An 18,351-nucleotide genomic window follows, 5' to 3' on the forward strand; every position below is an offset into this window, starting at 1 on the left:
TCCACAAAGACAGAGTTTCTTTTCGTACAAATCCATCTTTTATACCTAGAGATTGCTCTCACAATAACTTGAACGAAACTATAGAGTTGCTGGTGTTTTTCCCTAACCATTCCAGTGCAGCAGAATGCAGATTTCATCAGTTGGATGTTCACTGACAGTTACTATCTTCACAGGACTAAGAAACTTAGAAAGTCAGACCAATTGTTCGTGTCATTCTCTGATTCTAGACTAGGTCTCCAAAGTACCGTTCAGGATTAAGGCTTATTCTACACAATCCCAGTCTACATCTGCTGCCTTCCAAGCCAGAGTTCCAATTGACAATATTTGTGCAGCAGCACCCTAGGCTACCCCTCATACCTTTATTACTCATTACAAATTGGACCTGACCTCTAGGGGTAGAGCCTCATTTAGTTCCACGGTACTCAGGAGTATTTTTCCGTGAGCCACCCAAGAATAAGGTGCTAGGGATGCTGTCCCATATGTAAGAATGAAGGCGGGATAGGACTACAGAACATAAAGACGTTATGTACTCAACATAACGTTCCATGTTTGTAGTCCATTTCGCCCTTCATTCTTACGAACCCACCCACCTACCCCCATCTTGGAAGGATCTGGAGACAGGATAGTATTACCTTAATACCGTGGAGACCTTTCATTATGGTTGTTCTTTCTGGATAACCTTAGTTCTCTCTTTCTATAGTTTAGCAGCACACAAGATCTGTGGATTGTACTGGTGCACTATGGGATACCTGCATAGCCACGAGCCAACTAAGAGACTTTGAGATTGTAGTAGGCCGAGTCCTTGGCTCCGAACACATATGTAAGAATGAAGGGCCAGATGGGACTACAAACACGGAATGTTATGGTGAGTACATTTTGCTCACAACATAAGTAGAACATGATGAGAAATCATAAATTCATCCCCAGGCTGCCCCCCATGTCTTTTATAGTCAAAGACCAACAGTAAACATTTCCTAACTAGCATCTTTTTATCAGCCTCCTAACAAACATCTCCCTTAATTAAGATGCACATGTTACAAGGGGACGCAGTTTGGTTGGGTTGCATGGCTAAGCTTGTAAAGGCTCTGGTGGTCGTCAGCCTAGTATATAGCTGTGACTGGGGGGATCAGGACTCCTTGCATGTTTTTAAGGGATGGGGTATGAAAATGTGCTAAAAGTTTACTTGTATTTTTTTTTTTTGAATGGCAACTTCTTTTTAAATCTGTTGTCTGAACGCTTTCAACCTTTTCAAAGTCAGACATGACCAGTTCAAGTTTACTCTTCGGTAGTTATACTGTGTGAAGTATTGTAGCTCACACTGCTGGAACTGTGCATATGCACCTGTTTAATCTGTATGTGTATTTCCTTCGGTAGCAGTTTTTCAGTCTTGGTGAATGTTGAAAATAAGTGTAGAAGATGCATCAGTACAGTATAATATAAGTACCCCTTTTAATTTAGGATTATTGCACATACTGTGTTGATCATTCTAATAAAGTTAAGAGCAAAAAAAAAAAAAAATTAAAATTCACTGACCCTTGTACAAGTCCAGGAGGAGCTAAAGCTGATTCTAGCCCTACAGGCCAGGTACAGTTGACCTTTGAAGATATGTTCATAGATGCATTTAATCTGGCCTGTGCATTGCCCTTGCCTCAAGCTGCACTGTTAACAGCAGCATGTTAAAAAGGAAAAAAAATGCAGCTGGTTAGCCCAGCTCATGGTCAGCAACACCACATCAGTTGTAACAAAAAAGCAATTCTTTCATTCATAAAACAACAAATAAAAACAATAATTCATTCTTTCCTCCACAAAACACTGTATAAGAAAAGAATTAACTGAGATATGGTCAGCTTTTTGATATTTACCTTGTTTTTGAATGGAGTTTGAACTGCATGGAGTGATCGTCAGAGGATTTAGAGAACATATGTAACGCAACCTAAACTGGAAATTGAGATTCAGTTTTAAGGACACTGTGATTAATAAAGGTAAAAAAGCCTTTATGTTTGCAATTTGATGGTTGTCATTGCTTAAATTGTATTTAGTTGTATGTAGTTTTAATACATTTGGGGAGTTGATCACTGCTGCTCATGTACTGTCAGTCATGGGTACGGTTTCCTGCATTTCTTTAAATTACCTTTTTGCTATAAAGCTGAGAAACAGATATGTTAATGATTTCTGTTGCCTAATCTTCATTTAGCCACGTGGAGTGCAATAGATTTGAGGAGAGATTGCTACTCTTTCTGAATTGTAACAAGAGCAAGCCAGTTCATACATTTTTAGCAACTTGCTTGGTTCTCCAAAACCACAGTAGTACCTTTCAATTTCTTTACTCAAGAATTTTAGACAAAGGCAAAAATAATGTGGGGGGGGGGGGGGTCCAAAATCAGGGTCATTTTAAAATGTTACTTTAACTCACTTTAAAATATAATAGAATAGTAGGTTTTGCATCGGTGTGGATTTTTCAACACTGTAAAGTATGAAACTCTGTCTAGCATTTATTGGCAGTTTTTTCCTTTTGTCTTCAAGGTGAAGACCTTACTTCCTTTTTTTTTTTTGCTCCTAAGTCGGTCTGAGCTTGTAATCAGTAGGTTCCAATGGGGCAGGAGTGAAACACTGGTATTTGTGCCATTGGTGTGGGAGTGTAATACCGACATTTGTTAACGGTGGTAATTAAACAAATGATGGCGTTGCATTTGCAGTCTCGGCTGAGCTGCTGAGTATGTGGTAGATTGACTGCAGCAAGATGCTTCTTAGATATATAGCAAATAAAACCGCTTGCTACAGCTTCAAGTAGAAGAACCCCTTTTTTGTTTGCAAAAATGAATATATATATATTTTATATGGTTGTAGCTGATAAGGGCAAACTCTCCCATGAGCAGAAGCTTTTTACTGCAGTAACAAAAAAAAGTGAACACTCAATGTGAGCAAACATTCTATTAAATGGAGTTTATGCCAGTAGCCTTTTGCATTGGATTTCATTGCAGCCCTTACACCGCTGTTGTGCTATTTGGAGTTGGTGTGTGTGTGTGTGTGTGTGTGTGTGTGTGTGTGTGTGTGTGTGTGTGTGTGTGTGTGTGTGTGTGTGTATATATATATATATATATATATATATATATATATATATATATATATATATATATATATATATATATATATATACACACACACACACACGCACAAATATATATGTATATGTGTAGATATATATATATATATATATATATATATATATATATGTGTATGTATATATATGTACATATATGGATCACCTTCATTTTGTCGACAGTTTATTTCACTGACACTCAACTCAGCAGGTCCAATTCACTGAAAGTTCATTTCACTGACACTCATTTCATCGACAATGATATTTGACCGATTCCCTACTGTACAGTGTTCCCACCACAGCCCCCCTTACTATATATTCTAACTCCAGGGTCTCTGTACAGTGGGGAATTGGCCATTTATCATTGTCGACGAAATGAATGTCAGTGAAATGAAGTTTCAGTGAATTGGGCCTGCTGGCTTGGTCGTCAGTGAAATGAACTGTCGACGAAATGAAGGTGACTCCTATATATATATATATATATATATATATATATATATATATATATATAGAGAGAGAGAGAGAGAGAGAGATAGGTTTTCTTCAGCATCTCGAAATCCTAAATGTCGAATTTCATATGGTCAAGACCATATGATTGAAGCTTTAGAACTTCGAAATTCTGAACGGAGATCTGCATACAGTGCAGAACGGGAGATTTTCCTTTTCCTCACTGTAGTGAGATCTCAGACTTGAGATATTTAAGTAGCAGGGGGGGCTTACCCTTTGTTTTTTGTTGGATTTATTTTGGAATGTCGAGATTCTAAAACATTGATCATATGAAATTCGATGTTTCGGAAATTCGAGATTCAGAAGTGTATCCGTGTGTGTGTATGTGTGTGTTTGTGTGTGTGTATATATGTATGTGTGTGTGTGTGTGTGTGTGTATATATATATATATATATATATATATATATATATATATATATATATATATATATTATTTATTTATTTTATTTATTTAAATTTGTTGACCGGGAATGTCCGACTGGATGTGGGTCCATTTTCAGCGGAGGCCCGGGGAGAAAAGCTCCACAGTAAAATAAACAGACAGTAGTTGCATTGGATTACATAGCGATTAACAATTTAACATAGAAATCAGACAGTAGTTGCATTGGATTACATAGCGATTAACAATTTAACATAGAAATTTCTAACAACATATTTACAGATGAAGAACATAGTACATCAGTAGACAACTAGAATCTTTATCTGTGAAGTACATAACAGGCATTAACAAATGTAACAATGAGAAGTTTCTGCTGTATAATAAGTACTAGGCTTATGAGCATCTGAGCTTGCTATAATCAAGGTAGTTAGTGGAGTGGAAAGAAAGGTAGTAGTTGGATGGGGTGAATGATATTAGAGTGGGAGTTGCAAGGGCATAGCCAGCATGTTTTTAGGTGTGCTTTTAGTAAAGTTTTGAAGTGGGTGCATGATGGTACGGAGGTAATTGTGGGTGGGAGTGAGTTCCATAATTTGGCTATGGTGCAAGAGAATAGTGCTTCACCAGCAGAGTTATTGGCTTTAGTGATCTGCAAGTGATTTTTGTTGCTGGATCTTAGTGGTCTGGTGGTGCGATAGGGTTGGACTAGATTCTGGAGGGATGGGACATTTAGTGGATGGTTTACTAGTTTGTGGGCGAGTGAGAGTTGATACCACTGAAGGAGTATGTATATATGTATATATATGTATATATATATATATATATATATATATATATATATATATATATATATATATATATATATATATATATAATATGTGTGTATGTTAGCAGAGGGTGTTAGGATTGGAAGAGGCTTGCTATATATGTAAAATTAGCAGGAGGTATTGAGGTTGGAGGAGGCTTGCCCCCCCTGCAAAAAAAAAAAAAAAAGTTTAAATTTTTTGATTGAGCATTTTACAGTTTCATAATCTTTTTGTGCTCACTCATATGAGCATGCTTAATAAACTGATATATTTTTGTGTGTTTTTACCTTTGGTTCTTGCAAGTGTGTGCACTATTCTGCCTAGTTGGTCCAGTCAACCTAAGTTTGGCTCTGATTACATCTACTCTTTCTGCATTTCTGTGCATTCATGTTACAGTACTGTACTGTAGTACTGAGCCACGGCCGCCATTAATTTTAAGCTATTAACTAAAAAATGTGTTTTCTGATTTAGTGGTTGTCCTACTCCACTGCTTTTCTACTGACTTGCTTGTAGTAATACAAATATTCCGACCAACATTACCAAACTATTTTAAGAACCCACTTTCAGGTAAATGGGTTTCAACTGTAATGCAGCTCATTTGTCATCCCTGTAAAAAATACCAGAACTGATGGTTACAGATGTTGCATATTATTTTGTATTTAAATGCATTTCTTCAGGGAAGGTAAAATATAGATTCTCAAGCTAGATTTATTTTGAGTAGGCAGGAACATGTCCATTATGAACAATTTCAAGTTAAAATACTTTCCTCACAGTCAAATGTTAAGAGGTATACGCAGAGTGTGGCTGTCATTTGGAGCTAAAATTTTGAAGAGACATGCTCTTTGTGTGCGTGTGTAACTTTAATCCCGATCTAATTTAATAGGGTTACACAGAACATGACTATCCACTGAGGGCAGAAGTTAGGTGACATGCTGTATATGTGTGTCTGACAAAACCAAGCTGAAATGCATGACTGTGGCCATTTGTTTTTCACTTTAATCCCAATTTAACATCAGAGGGTTGGACACAAGGTAGCTAGCTATCTTTTGTGGACAGAGGTGAAGAGCTATGATATTTTATATTTGACAGCATCAAGTTGAATCCCACTACTGTAGTCATTTGTTTTTACTTTCATTTCATAGAGGTGCACAGAAGGTATCTGTCTTTTGTAGGTAGGGGTAAAGAGGTGTTGGACAGAAACAATTTAAAGGATTTTTACTGTCTTAATTTTTTCCACTTTCATCCCCATTTAATGTCAGAGGGAAGCATACAGTGCTTGTCTCTTTGGGGGCAGGGAGACCTGATATATGTGCAAGCACAAGACAAACATGATTACTGTTGGGGGATCTTTGAGTAAAGGAAAAAGGGTGTTTTGGTGGGTTTTTGTCATGCTTGTATTTTATAATAAAATTACTACAGTCAAGTATCAAAGACTGAGTGTATGCTTTCCACTGCACAGCCTTTCTTAATTTTTGACAGCAGTTAAGAAAACACTGTATTACGTTCCACTGGTGGCAGACAAATTAACGTCCAGCATAAATAATGTCCTAGAAATCATGTCTTTATTTTAAATTGAATGCCCTTTCACGTGCCACCACTGAATTTATAAAATGTTCATTATTTTGAGAGAGGGTTGTAGAGATTTCAGTACTTAAACACTTTTGAGTGTGTTTTGTTTTCTGATATAATGTTAGATGTTTAGTTTTATTTTGCTGGCATTCAGTTGAGTTATGTCAACCTCATGTCCTTCATGTCATTGGAGTTTGAAACCCTAGCTGTAAGGCATTAACAGAAACTAGCAAGTAGAAAAAAACAGTTGTGTTGTAATGACTGGTCCTGCCTTATCACCTCTTCACATAATTGTATGTTAACAACTACAATATTCATAATGATACCTGCCTCATCTGTTAACCTGCATACAGTTAAGTGAGGTGTCAGTAAGGCATGACAGCCATAAAAATATCAATTGTTTTGCAGTTAATACTGCATTTTTCATTACTGCAGTGCTGTGGTAGCGTGGTATATTACTCCATAAATGTACACTTTGTTTCTTACACATGAATGCATATAGCATACTTTTTGCCCTGCCTAACTGGTGCCATTTCTTTTGGTACACCTCCTTCATTGCATGTTTTGTATCCCAGTGTATAAGGATTGATTGTGCATCACAGGAATGACAAGAATTGTGGTGTTTACTGGATTACTTGATGTATTTTTGGTGGGTGGGGGATTTGTGTTATAAAATGTTCTTGTGAAGAAATCCCAAACTTGTTTTCAGACACGAGTCTTTAAAAAAAAGTGACAATGGTTTATGAAACAGCTTTATGCTAAGATTCACTTGGTATATTTTAACTTTGTTGCAAAAAATATCAGTAAGCTAAATAAAGGGGGGATTATTGGTGAAAGCTAAAAGAAACATAGATGTGAAAATTCACAAAGCTATCTTTTCCATTTCAGCCCCAAAAGAAGCACTGAAAAACGAAACCGAGAGCAGGAAAATAAGTATATTGAAGAACTTGCTGAGCTGATATTTGCACATTTCAATGTGGATAATTTTAATGTCAAGCCCGACAAGTGCGCAATCTTGAAAGAAACTGTAAAACAGATTCGTCAGATTAAAGAGCAAGGTAGAATAGATAACTTTATTTTATTTATTTGTTTATTTTTTTATTTAACTTTATTTTTTTAAATTAGCTTAATTCAACTTGAAAAATGTCAGTATTCCCTAGTTCTATTTAAAATATGATGAACATTCGTGTATGAGTTTATGGATTCATTGAGAGCAAGTGCACTAGAGAGTAAGCAGTAACATGCAAATCAGTCTGATAATACAGCTTTTTGTTCCACAAAATCAAAGTTTACAGTTCAGCCTTTATCAGAAGATCATAAGTTGAAAAAAAATCAGTGCAACCAGTCAGCAGCTGCAGGAAGTAGAGATTGCCTTGTTAATAGTTTATTTCACCTATATTTCAGTATTTGAGCTTTATAGCTAGGTGACTTTCCTTGTAGAATTTTTTTTTGTACAGGTTTTATACTGGAGGGAGAGAAGTGCAAGTTAAGTTCCTCCCTCCTCACACACATGCTCACACACTTTGTGCCTGGTGATCAATCATCTCCCTGTCACTCAACTAGTTTGGTGTTATTCTTTGACGTCTGGTGTAGTAGACATAGCTATACAGGTTATAGCCTAAGGATTTAATAGCCAGCGACCTCCCAAATATTAAGAACACCTTCTTTATCCCCAAACCTTTAATCAATTCAAGCAGACCTGACTGAAACGAGTGGCCCTTCATTGCTTTCCTGCTGCTGAAGAACATTCGTCTTGTAGGCTTTCAAGGATTGAAAGTTGGCTAATGATTTTTCATTGCTGGGCAGATAAATTCCATTTGGGGAAAAATATTTCTACATTTTATTTTTTGTGACAGAAAATCAACTTTTTGAGTGAAATGAATTTTAAGCTAGAAAATGTATTTTTAAAGACTGCCATGATTTTTGGTACCTTTTTAAAAGAGCTTCTTTTTACTTTTGAGGGAAAAAGTTGTTAAAATTATTTGTTTGCTTGTTGAAAACTGTGCTTTATTACTTTTTGGGCCTGCAGTAAGTGTTTAAAGTGCTTTCACTGTGTTTTTGGTGGGAAAAAAAAATATTTCATACTTGTCTGTTTCACCAGCATTGCTGCCAGGCTTCCAGAGCATTCAGGCATATTTTTGGCTTCAGCATAGAACATCCTATTGGTACATAGACAAGTGCTAGGCTACTGCCCTTTTGGGACATTTTAAGCCTAGCCAATTTCCCTTTCAGTGGTGCAAATCAGACTCTGTATCTTGTGTTCGTGAGGTAAATATATTAACTATTCTTCTGTCTTCCAGCCACAAAAAGAAAAATATTTCCTGAGCAGACTTTGCCAGTTCTGCAGGCTTCTCAGTTGCATCAACTGTAGATAGGTGACTGCTGTAGCCAATGTTCTTCGTGTTTCACTGTTGCAGTCATTACATTTGGGTTATCTGCTTGCAGGTAGCTCTCAGTCGGCCTGATTAACAAAGTCTTGGGTCCTGTGCCGGTTGCTGTCCCTTCTTCCATGACGCCAGGTCATCAGCGGTATAAAACATGCAGCCAATGCCATTACATCAGTCTTTCTTGCTGTGCGGTGCCTGAAGCAAAAGCAGTTCGCAAGTGTCAGTCGGCAGACTCCTGAAATTTTCGTTTTCAAGTTTCAGAACCGAAGTCTTCAACTTAAAGCTAAGCACCCCATTGGGGAAACTTTTTCTTGCTTCTTACCGATGTCAGTAAAAGTTAATAATTGCATTACTTGTGGAAAGCAAATACCTCATAAAGATTTTCATTCGTACAGTATTCCTTGCCTAGGCCCTGATCACGACGTGCCTTGTTGTCTGTTTTGTGCTTTATTTAATCAGTGCACTATCCGTCGTCGGTATATTTTCGCCTCTAATTATTTTGCTTCTCGGTTTAATTATCCAGAAATGTCGTCGGTTAGCCATCTGACTACCGGGATTCCGAAAAAAACGCAAAGATAAAGACAGAGACAGGCCGCCGAGGTCCAAAACTGATGACACTTCTAAGCCAGTCATCAGTTCGCCGGTACTCAGTGAGGCGCTTTTACAGCCCCTGATACCCGCTACTTCTGATTCGCAGGCCTCTACTGAGACCCATTCGGAGTCCGGTATGCTGCGAGATGCTTCAACTATGGAACCCGCGGATGTCTCTACCTTGGATGGGTCCGGAGCCGCTGTGCAGGCACCGGCTTCTGAGGGTGTATTCAGGCCTACGGACTTGCATATTAAACCAACGCCTCCTCCTTTACTTAGGCCTACATCTCGATCCATGCTTAAAAAAACGACGCCCAGGCCTGTATGCCTAAAAAACAAATAAGAATGGCTGAAGATCTAATAACTGTAATCCGGGATAGCCAACCCCCCCCCCCCCCCCCCATTCTAAGATGCCTAGGACTGAAGTTGATTATGAATCTTCTGATCAGGATTCTCTTGTTTCTAATTCTTCTGATGATCTGGATTTGCCCTCATCTACTTACGAAGATTCTGATGCAGAGGACTCCATTCCCTCTGCTTCCCCTCCTGAGAATTTTTCTTTTGGAGAAACCTTACATGTACTCTAAGGGAGCATTTCCACTGGGAAAGCCAGGATTTTTCTGATTCAAAAAAGAAGCTTAGGGATATCCTTCTCCTACCTCAGCATAGGGCTTTAGCTATTCCTCCTGTACTAGACATTGTTGATGCTTTTTCGGAATCTAGTTTGGCCCCTGATTCCCTGCCTCCAGCTCCCAGAAAACCTGACGGATACTACAGGGTCCCCGAGTCCCACAAGTTCCTTTTTAAAAATCCTATTGCAGATCTAGAGACTATTTCACAGGGGCCAAAGGGCATTAAGGCTTCTACTGCTAAAAATCCTACCCCTTGTGATAGAGACTCCAGGGCGCTGGATAGATGGGCTAAGAAGGTTTACACTTCTGCAACCTTGGCCATTAGGGCTTTAAACTGCCAGTTTCGTATGTTAAAGTATCAGCAACATGTTACTGGACTGCTTAAAGAGAAAATGATGTTGATTCCTGACTGTGTGGAAAATAAAGAATTACAGGATTTAATGTGTTCTGCTGAACAAGTTGGAAAACATACTTTGCAATGTGGTTTTGATTCATTAGAAGCCTCTTGCAGGGCTGCTGTTACTGGGTCTCAGAAGGCATGCTTGGCTTAAGGAGCAATCTTTGCCTGATCATGTTAAAGCTAAATTGTTGGATGCTCCTTTAAATCAGGACCGCCTGTTTGGCAAGAAGGCTGAGGAAGTTCTTAAAAAGATGGAAGATAAAGCTAAATTTATGCAAACTGTTAAAGATATTTTACAAGTTCAGCCTCCTAGATTTAGTAGGCACTGGCCCTCTAAGAATTGGTCCTTTCCAGCCCCTTCCAGGTCTTCTTAAGCCAAACCCAGGCACAGCAAAAACCCCAGGTTGCAGTCCCAGGGGACACACACAACTAAGTGGGGGGGGGCTCCACTTCCAAATCTGGGAATAAGACTCCCCCCTCGCCCCCCCCCATGGTAAACTGTCTCAATGACTTCCTTTTAAAATTTCCAAGTACTTATCAACTGACTGCCCCTTTGGGGGAAAGATTGCTCTTCATGCAAAGAATTGGGAACTCATTACCCAGGACAATTGGGTTTTAAATATAGTGTCCTAGGGCTACAGATTTCACTTCCACCTGTTGCCAACACCAAACAGGTGGCCGGACCTACCCGTAAATCAGTGGGTAGAGGCCCAAAAACAAGTACTTTCTCTCTTAAGCATGGGGGCTATTCAACTGGTACCAGAAGAGGAAAAGGGCCAAGGTTTCTACCCAGAAAAGACATTTCATGGTGTCCTATCCTGGACCTGTCTACTCTAAACACCTTTTTGGAGATTCCAAAATTCAAGATGCTGACTCTTCACCAATTACTTCCTATGCTAGGCAATGTTGCCTGGTTGGCAACACTAGATTTAAAAGAAGCATACCTGCACACCCCAATCAGGGAATCTTGCAGAAGATACCTACGCTTCAAAGCAGGCTGCATGCACTATCAGTTCTCTGTATTGCCCTTTGGCTTATCTACTGCACCCAGGGTATTCACAAAGTGCCTAGCTCTAGTTATTGCATTTTGCAGGCAAAGAAATATTCAAATATACCCATACCTGGATGATTGTCTAATTCAGGCAGAAAGCTAGGACATACTTTTGAATCAACTGGCCTGTGTGCAAAGGGTTCTAACTTGTCTGGGGTACACCATAAATGAAAAGAAATCACACCTGTTACCCTGTCAACAAATTAGATTCCTGGGAGCAAGCTTGAATACAACTTCCCATATGGCTTACCTCACACCAGAGAAACAAATTCATTTGACAACCTACTTCAAACAAGTTGCCACAAAAACCCTGCTGACAGCAAGACAAATACTGCAAGCCTTGGGGTTCTTGGCCTCCTGCATTCTTCTAATTCTATATGCAAGACTGCATATGAGGAAACTACAGTGGTATCTAAAAAGCCTATGGTGTCAACATTCTCAAGACCTAGAAACAATGATTCCTATCTTACCTTGCCTATGCCTAGAGTTCCTTTGGTGGGCAGAGGCCTGCCACCAAAACAAGGGACTACCTTTCACACCACCCCCTGCCACCCAAACCCTAACAACAGATGCATCAGACTATGCATGGGGGGCTCACCTGGCAGGGAAGTGCATTCAGGGCAAATGGAACCAAAGTCAAATGCACCTGCATGTCAATCAAAAAGAAATGTTAGCTGTATAGAATGCTCTGACAGCTTTCAAGAACCACATTCTTCCAGAACAACTAATGGTAAAGATGGGCAATACCACTGTTATATGGTACATAAACAAGCAGGGGGGGTACACATTCTTACCCCCTCTGCAGACTAGCATTGAGCTACCAAGTGCGCCTACAAGCTCAATTCCTGCCAGGAAAATTAAATATTCTGGCAGACGGACTAAGCAGAAACCTCATGGACCTATACGAGTGGAAGCTGGAACCAAGGATTTTCAACATGTTGACAAGCAAATGGGGAGCCCAGATATAGACCTGTTTTCCTCTCCCCAGAACTACCAATTGGACAAATTTTGCACAAGGACTCCCTACAAATGAGCCTGGAAAGTGGCTGCTCTGTCTTTCAACTGGAAAAACCTATCAGTCTATGCCTTCCCCCCTCTGCCTCTGCTTTCCAGAGTACTACTAAAAATCAAACAGGGCAAACCAAGGATGATTTTGATTGCACCAGATTGGCCACGCCAACACTGGTATCCCCTCCTGCGCAGTGTGTCACGGTTATCTCCATGGCACCTGCCTCAGACTCCTTCCTTGCTGTTTCAGCAGGAGAACCAGATTCTGCACCCTCAGCTTCTAACACTGAACCTTGCAGCCTGGCTAATTACTTAATCTCTCCTTTACCATCCCTCAGCAAACCTGTGAATGGATATTTTAGAGGCAAGGAGGCCTAGTAGTAGAAAATCTTATGCTGAAAAATGGAAAAGATTCTGGGCCTGGAACCAGTCTCAAGGGATAAGCACAGCAGCGCCCAATTTACCTCCACTTTTACAATACTTAACTGAGATGCTTCACAAGGGCCTTTCATTTTCCTCCATTAAAATCCATGCCTCAGCCTTTTCAGCTCATTATAACACAGAACCTCCCCTCTTCTCTCATCCACTGCTCAAGCAGTTCCTCAGAGGGGCCAAAAAGTTTGAGACCACCCAGGAGTGCTCCAACCCCAGCCTGGGACCTTAACTTTGTCTTGGAAAAACTCAGTCTACCTCCTTTTAAGCCAGTTGCTACTGCAGACTTAAAATTTCCTTCTTGGAAAACAGCTTTCCTTTTAGCAATCACTTCAGCTAGAAGGGTATCTGAATTACAGGCCCTTATGGCAGTGGAGCCTTTCATCATCTTTCATGTGGACAGGGTGTCCCTCAGAACCAATCCATCCTTCATGCCCAAGGTGGTATCTAATGTGGCTCTTAATCAGTCCATTTATTTGCCAACCTTCTTTCCCAATCCACAGTTTAAAGGGGAACGGATACTGCATTCCTTAGATGTGCACAGACAACTTAGATTCTACTTGGACAGGACTAAACCTCAAAGGAAATCTGAACAACTGCGGGTGGCATTTGCTGCAGGGGCAGAGGGGAAGGCTATTTCAAAGTAAACCATTTCTAAATGGATAAGCCATTGCATTCATTTCTGCTATAAGCTCCATGGAAAACCTATCTCCCAGGGGATCAGACCTCACTCCACCAGGGCTGCATCTACCTCTACAGCCTTTCTCAGAGGCGTCCCTACCAGGGACATCCTAGAAGCTGCTACCTGGAGTTCTGTACATACTTTCACCAGGCATTATCATTTGCCAATTTTCTCTAAATCCAGAGCTGGCTTTGCCACTGCAGTCTTGCAGGGCCTTATAGTTGGCCCTAATGCTATCTAAATTCCTCCTCCCAACCATAGCTTTGGGAATCTCCCCAAATGTAATGACTGCAACAGTGAAACACGAAGAACATAGTACAGTTGTGTACACTTGCCATAAATGTAGATGTTCGAGTGTATTCACTGTTGCAGTCCAGGTTACCCTCCCTCCAGCCCCCTAACTTCTTTTGACTGTACCTCTACTTTCCTTTACTATGCTTAAAATCCTTTTTGGTGTATTTTCTTTTTTGTTGGAGGTATATCTTTGTACTTTTATATTTAATTGCTTCCCATTGGGGGGCACCTAACATCTGGGGCAAGAAAAACTGATGTAATGGCGTCGGCTGCATGTTTTTATACCCCTGATGACCTGACGTCATGGAAGAAGGGACAGCAACTGACGTAGGACACAAGACATTGTTAATCAGGCTGACTGAGGGCTACCTGCAAGCAGATAACCCAAATGTAATGACTGCAACAGTGAATACACTCGAACATCTACATTTATGGTAAGTGTACACAACTGTACTTTTCTGGTTCCTCTCACCGTTTATCTTGTTTTTCCTTGGTTTCCTATGGTGTAGTCCCTAGAGCCACCATGGACTAGGGGTTAGATGCATCTTCTGCTATTGAAGTGCTCGTACTAGGCAAGGGAGAACCACTTTTGCCAGTTTGGGAAGAAGGAGCAAGGGAATATGCCTAGCCAAAATGGAATGCCTGTTCCAAGGAAATGTGTTGCCTGTCAACATTAGGTCTGTTTACTCAGAAATTCCTGTCAAAAAAGAGCAAAACGTTTGACATATGTCTTCACCTGGCTCAATTTCTTTGAACAGAAGTAAATTATTGGGCTTTCTTCATAGTGTAGTTCTGGCTGTTGACCATTCCAGTTCTGGTGTTTTTGATATGAGAAAATTAATTCTTCGCTGTCTCTGGATGGTCACGACATTGAACAGGAAGAAGGTTGTGAGGGACAATGTCTGTTTTCTCTCAGGACTCTGATTCTGAGGAGAATGCACATTCCGATAGTCTCTTTGAAGGATTTTCTTTCACTGAATCCATGTTGAGACTGAATCTCTTGATGTTAAGTTGTCTCTCTCGACTTCATTCTTGCTGGTTGGGTTTGGAGCCGACCCTCGGCTCAGACTCGGCCATTTTCTAAAGCTGGAGAGCTACTTACTGGCTCGAGGCCTCCCTATATCCCACAATGCGTGGCGCTAGACCCCCCAGATCTCGTTTGCCGCTTCAGCTATGAGGTTGCGCTTCACTGGCTCAGGTCGTATTAATCTTTTGTATTTTTAGTAGTTAAACTGTTAGTGTATATTTTTCGAATCTTTTGTTAAATCAGAGTAGTACTGTAGAATAGTCTTAGTTTCCCTGTGTTTTCTGACCCTTAGGAAACTCATTTTTACTTGGAGAGTTTCTCCCCCCCCCCCCATCTCCCTAAGTAGGCCGTTTAAGTTAGAGGCTATCCCCTTCCCTTTTATATTGTTTTCAGTAGGAAGTAGTGTTTAGCCTTTGTAGTCTAAGATCATAGTCTCTTAGTTTTTGTTAGTATAGTTACCTAAAATGTTTTGTGTGAAGGTGTGGGACTAGTGTGTGTGTGTGTGTGTGTGTGTGTGTGTGTGTTTTTCTGCACTAGTCAAAAATTTTATCCGTCGGTATTCCTTTTATTTATAACATGTCAAAGGATACCAAGGTATCAGGGTTCAAGAAGTGTGACTCGCGCTGTCAGAAAATGTCTCTGACAGACGGTCACACTTCTTGTGTTTATTGTTTGGGTTCCCTACACCTGCAGGACTCTTGCTCGGTATGTCATGCCTTTAGTCCGAGAGTCCTGCAGGAGCGTAGGAACAAGTTAATTCTCAGGGGTTTACTAAAACCCGAGGGGTCTCCGGCAAAGTCTCAGCCAGCTAAAACCCCTAAGCCCACCAAGCCGTTGGCTCCCAGTACGGAGCCGTCGCCAGGTGGAGCATCTGCTTCAATTTCGGTTCCGGCCGGGACCGAAGTATCAAAATCTCTCTCTGCTCCAACCTTGGTGTCGGAGCCGTCAGGGAGCCGTAAGCAATCCAGATCGCCATCCCTGGAGTCGATTCGCTTGGCTCCAGGATCACCTTTGCTACAGTCTGAACGGAGCCATAGGTCCCACTCTTCTCGGTCCTCGAGGCTGTCTGATCATTATTGGAGAGAGTGGTTAGTAGACTCCTCAAATCGCAGGCCCTGGCTAAAATGTTACTTAGCCCTCCTCATCAGGCTGTGGCTGCTCCCTTTTCTGAAGTAGTTCCTCCTCCGACTCCTCCTGTCAGTTCGGAGCCGGAGCTTGTTGGGGCTCGGATCCTGGAAATGTCGGCACTGATGCTTCCCCTTTCGGCTCCTTCGGCTCCGATTTCTTCAATGGTTCCATCCTTGGAGGGATCTGGGCGCTGAGACTCCCTCGTCGGCTCAGAGGGGGTGAGTGGCATCAGACCCTTGTCTGACCCCGTTCTCCCTCTCGGAGTTTCGGCGCAGGTAAGCTTGGCTCCTACATCATCCTCAGAGCCGTCCCTTTCGGTGCCGGAGGGGATTCCCATCTCCTCGGAGCAGGGACCCTCTTCTGTGCTGGACACAGGCGCCTTCGAGGTCATGAGGAGCGTGCTGACTTCTGAGTCTGCACCTCGATCAGCCCCTTCAGCTCCTCCCCCCAGGGTGCCTGCTTCGGTCTCTGCCCCTCCTCCAGACCCCAAGCGAGGGGATCAAACACTCCAGGTCACCCCACTGGGTGTATCTTCCTCTTCCGAGGCCTCCCCTGAGATTTCAGAGGAGCACCCTCGAAAGAGGAAATGTCAGAGGAAACATGTTGACTCCCCAGAGTCGGTCACGTCAGATTCCGACTTGGAGGATTTGGAAGGGTCCCCAAGATCCCCCTCTGAAGATGTCTCTTTCTCAGACATCCTTGAGATCCTTAAGTAGAGGGGGAACTGGTCTGCCCTTAACCCTTCTGAGGACGAGTCGGTATACTTGGATGCGTTTGGTTCTCACCCCTCCACCTCCTGGATGTCTCCGCCTTTCAATCCATTAATGGAAGTGGTGCCTCGGAAGGCGTGGTCAGCTCTGGACACACTGGAACCAACCCCTTGCAGACCCACTAAGTTTATCACGGCCCCCCAAGATAAACAGTTTCTGACAAAGGGTGTCCCCGTTGATGCCATGGTGGTAGCAGCTGCCACGAAAAAGGAGTTGGCTGACACTTCTGTACCTGTCCATCCCCCTAATAAAGAGTGTAGGACGATGGATAGATACGGGAAGCGGATGTTTTCCTCAGCGACCTTCTCCATGCGGTCGCTGAATTATTTGTGCCACTTCACCCGTCTTCAGAGGAATCTCCTCAAGGAGCTAGGAGATACCCTGCAAGATCCATCAGCTGCGGGGGCTCAAGTCAAGATAAACTCCCACCTGGCGACTCTTAATTCTATCATTAACTCCTCCATGCGGCTCATTTCGTATGCGGCTGATGGGGCGAGTAGAGCCGCAGGCACAGGCGTGGCTTTGAGAAGGCATGCCTGGATGTGGTTATGTAACTTCGCTGATCCCTTCAAGGCATCTTTCACCAACACCCCTTTTGATGGTTCGGCTCTGTTTGGACCTCAGGTGAAAGATACACTTGCCAGGTGTGAGCAGGAAGGCAAGACTCTCTCTGCCGTTGGAGTCCGTTTTTCCACTCCCTTTAGACCATACCCTAAGGGTCAGAAGAGTGGGGAGATGTGGTTCCGGAAACCCCAGGGAGCCGTGCTTGACACACGTGGTGAGTTTCCCTCCAGAGGCAGAGGAGGGAACAACAATAGACGCCGCCCGTGGGGCAGAGGGGGTCCGCAGAATCAGGGCAGCAGATAATCTTTCTCTGACAAGCCCTTCCAGCACCCCTGAGGGGCTGCCCGGCTGTCCGCCTTCGGAGGCAGTCGGTGGAAGGTTGTCTCTGTACCCAGAAGCCTGGCGTCTCATCACTCGAGACAGGTGGGTACATTCTATCATATCCGGAGGTTACAAAATCCTGTTTGTCCACACTCCCTTAAAATCAAACAACCCCGTCCCAGATGTTCCACCCAGTCTAAGGGAACAGGCAGTACAAGAAATTTCAAGACTGCTAAAAAAACGGGCCATCCAACAAGTCCCAGCAGACAAGCAAGGATCCGGAATTTACTCAAAGTTCTTTTTGGTACCAAAGAAGACAGGGGACTGGAGACCTATTTTGGATCTCAGCAGACTAAACAAGTCTGTTCAATGAACGAAGTTCTGGATGGTCACGCTTCAGTCCATTCTACCCTTTTTGGGTCAGGACAATTGGATGTGCTCCATAGATCTTCAGGATGCGTACTACCACATCAAAATGGACAGGCGCTCCAGAAGGTTTCTCCGTTTCCGGCTGGGAGCCAGTCATTACCAGTTCAGAGCCCTGCCCTTTGGTCTCACCACAGCCTCCAGGGTGTTCACCAAATGCATGGCAGTGGTTACTGCTCACCTGAGACGGCAAGGATTCCAGGTGTTTCCATATCTAGACGACTGGCTCCTTACTGCTACCACCAGACATCAATTGCTAAGAGCCAGGGATTATACCATC

At 42.2% G+C, this 18,351-nt stretch overlaps 1 protein-coding gene across 2 annotated transcripts in view; it reads left to right on the plus strand.

Annotated features, from left to right (window-relative positions):
• The window catches only part of NCOA2 (nuclear receptor coactivator 2), a 1,980,807-nt gene that overhangs the window by 583,489 nt on the left and 1,378,967 nt on the right, over positions 1 to 18,351 (plus strand). For both annotated transcript variants that reach the window (XM_044067155.1, XM_044067157.1), the window contains exon 5: positions 7,247 to 7,416. In XM_044067155.1, coding sequence (XP_043923090.1) covers positions 7,247 to 7,416 — 170 coding nt within the window. The remainder of the gene's footprint in view (positions 1 to 7,246; positions 7,417 to 18,351) is intronic.

Source organism: Protopterus annectens, chromosome 3.part1 (genome assembly GCF_019279795.1).
Source record: "Protopterus annectens isolate FY-2018-M chromosome 3.part1, PAN1.0, whole genome shotgun sequence".
NCBI classification, from domain to species: domain Eukaryota; kingdom Metazoa; phylum Chordata; order Ceratodontiformes; family Protopteridae; genus Protopterus; species Protopterus annectens.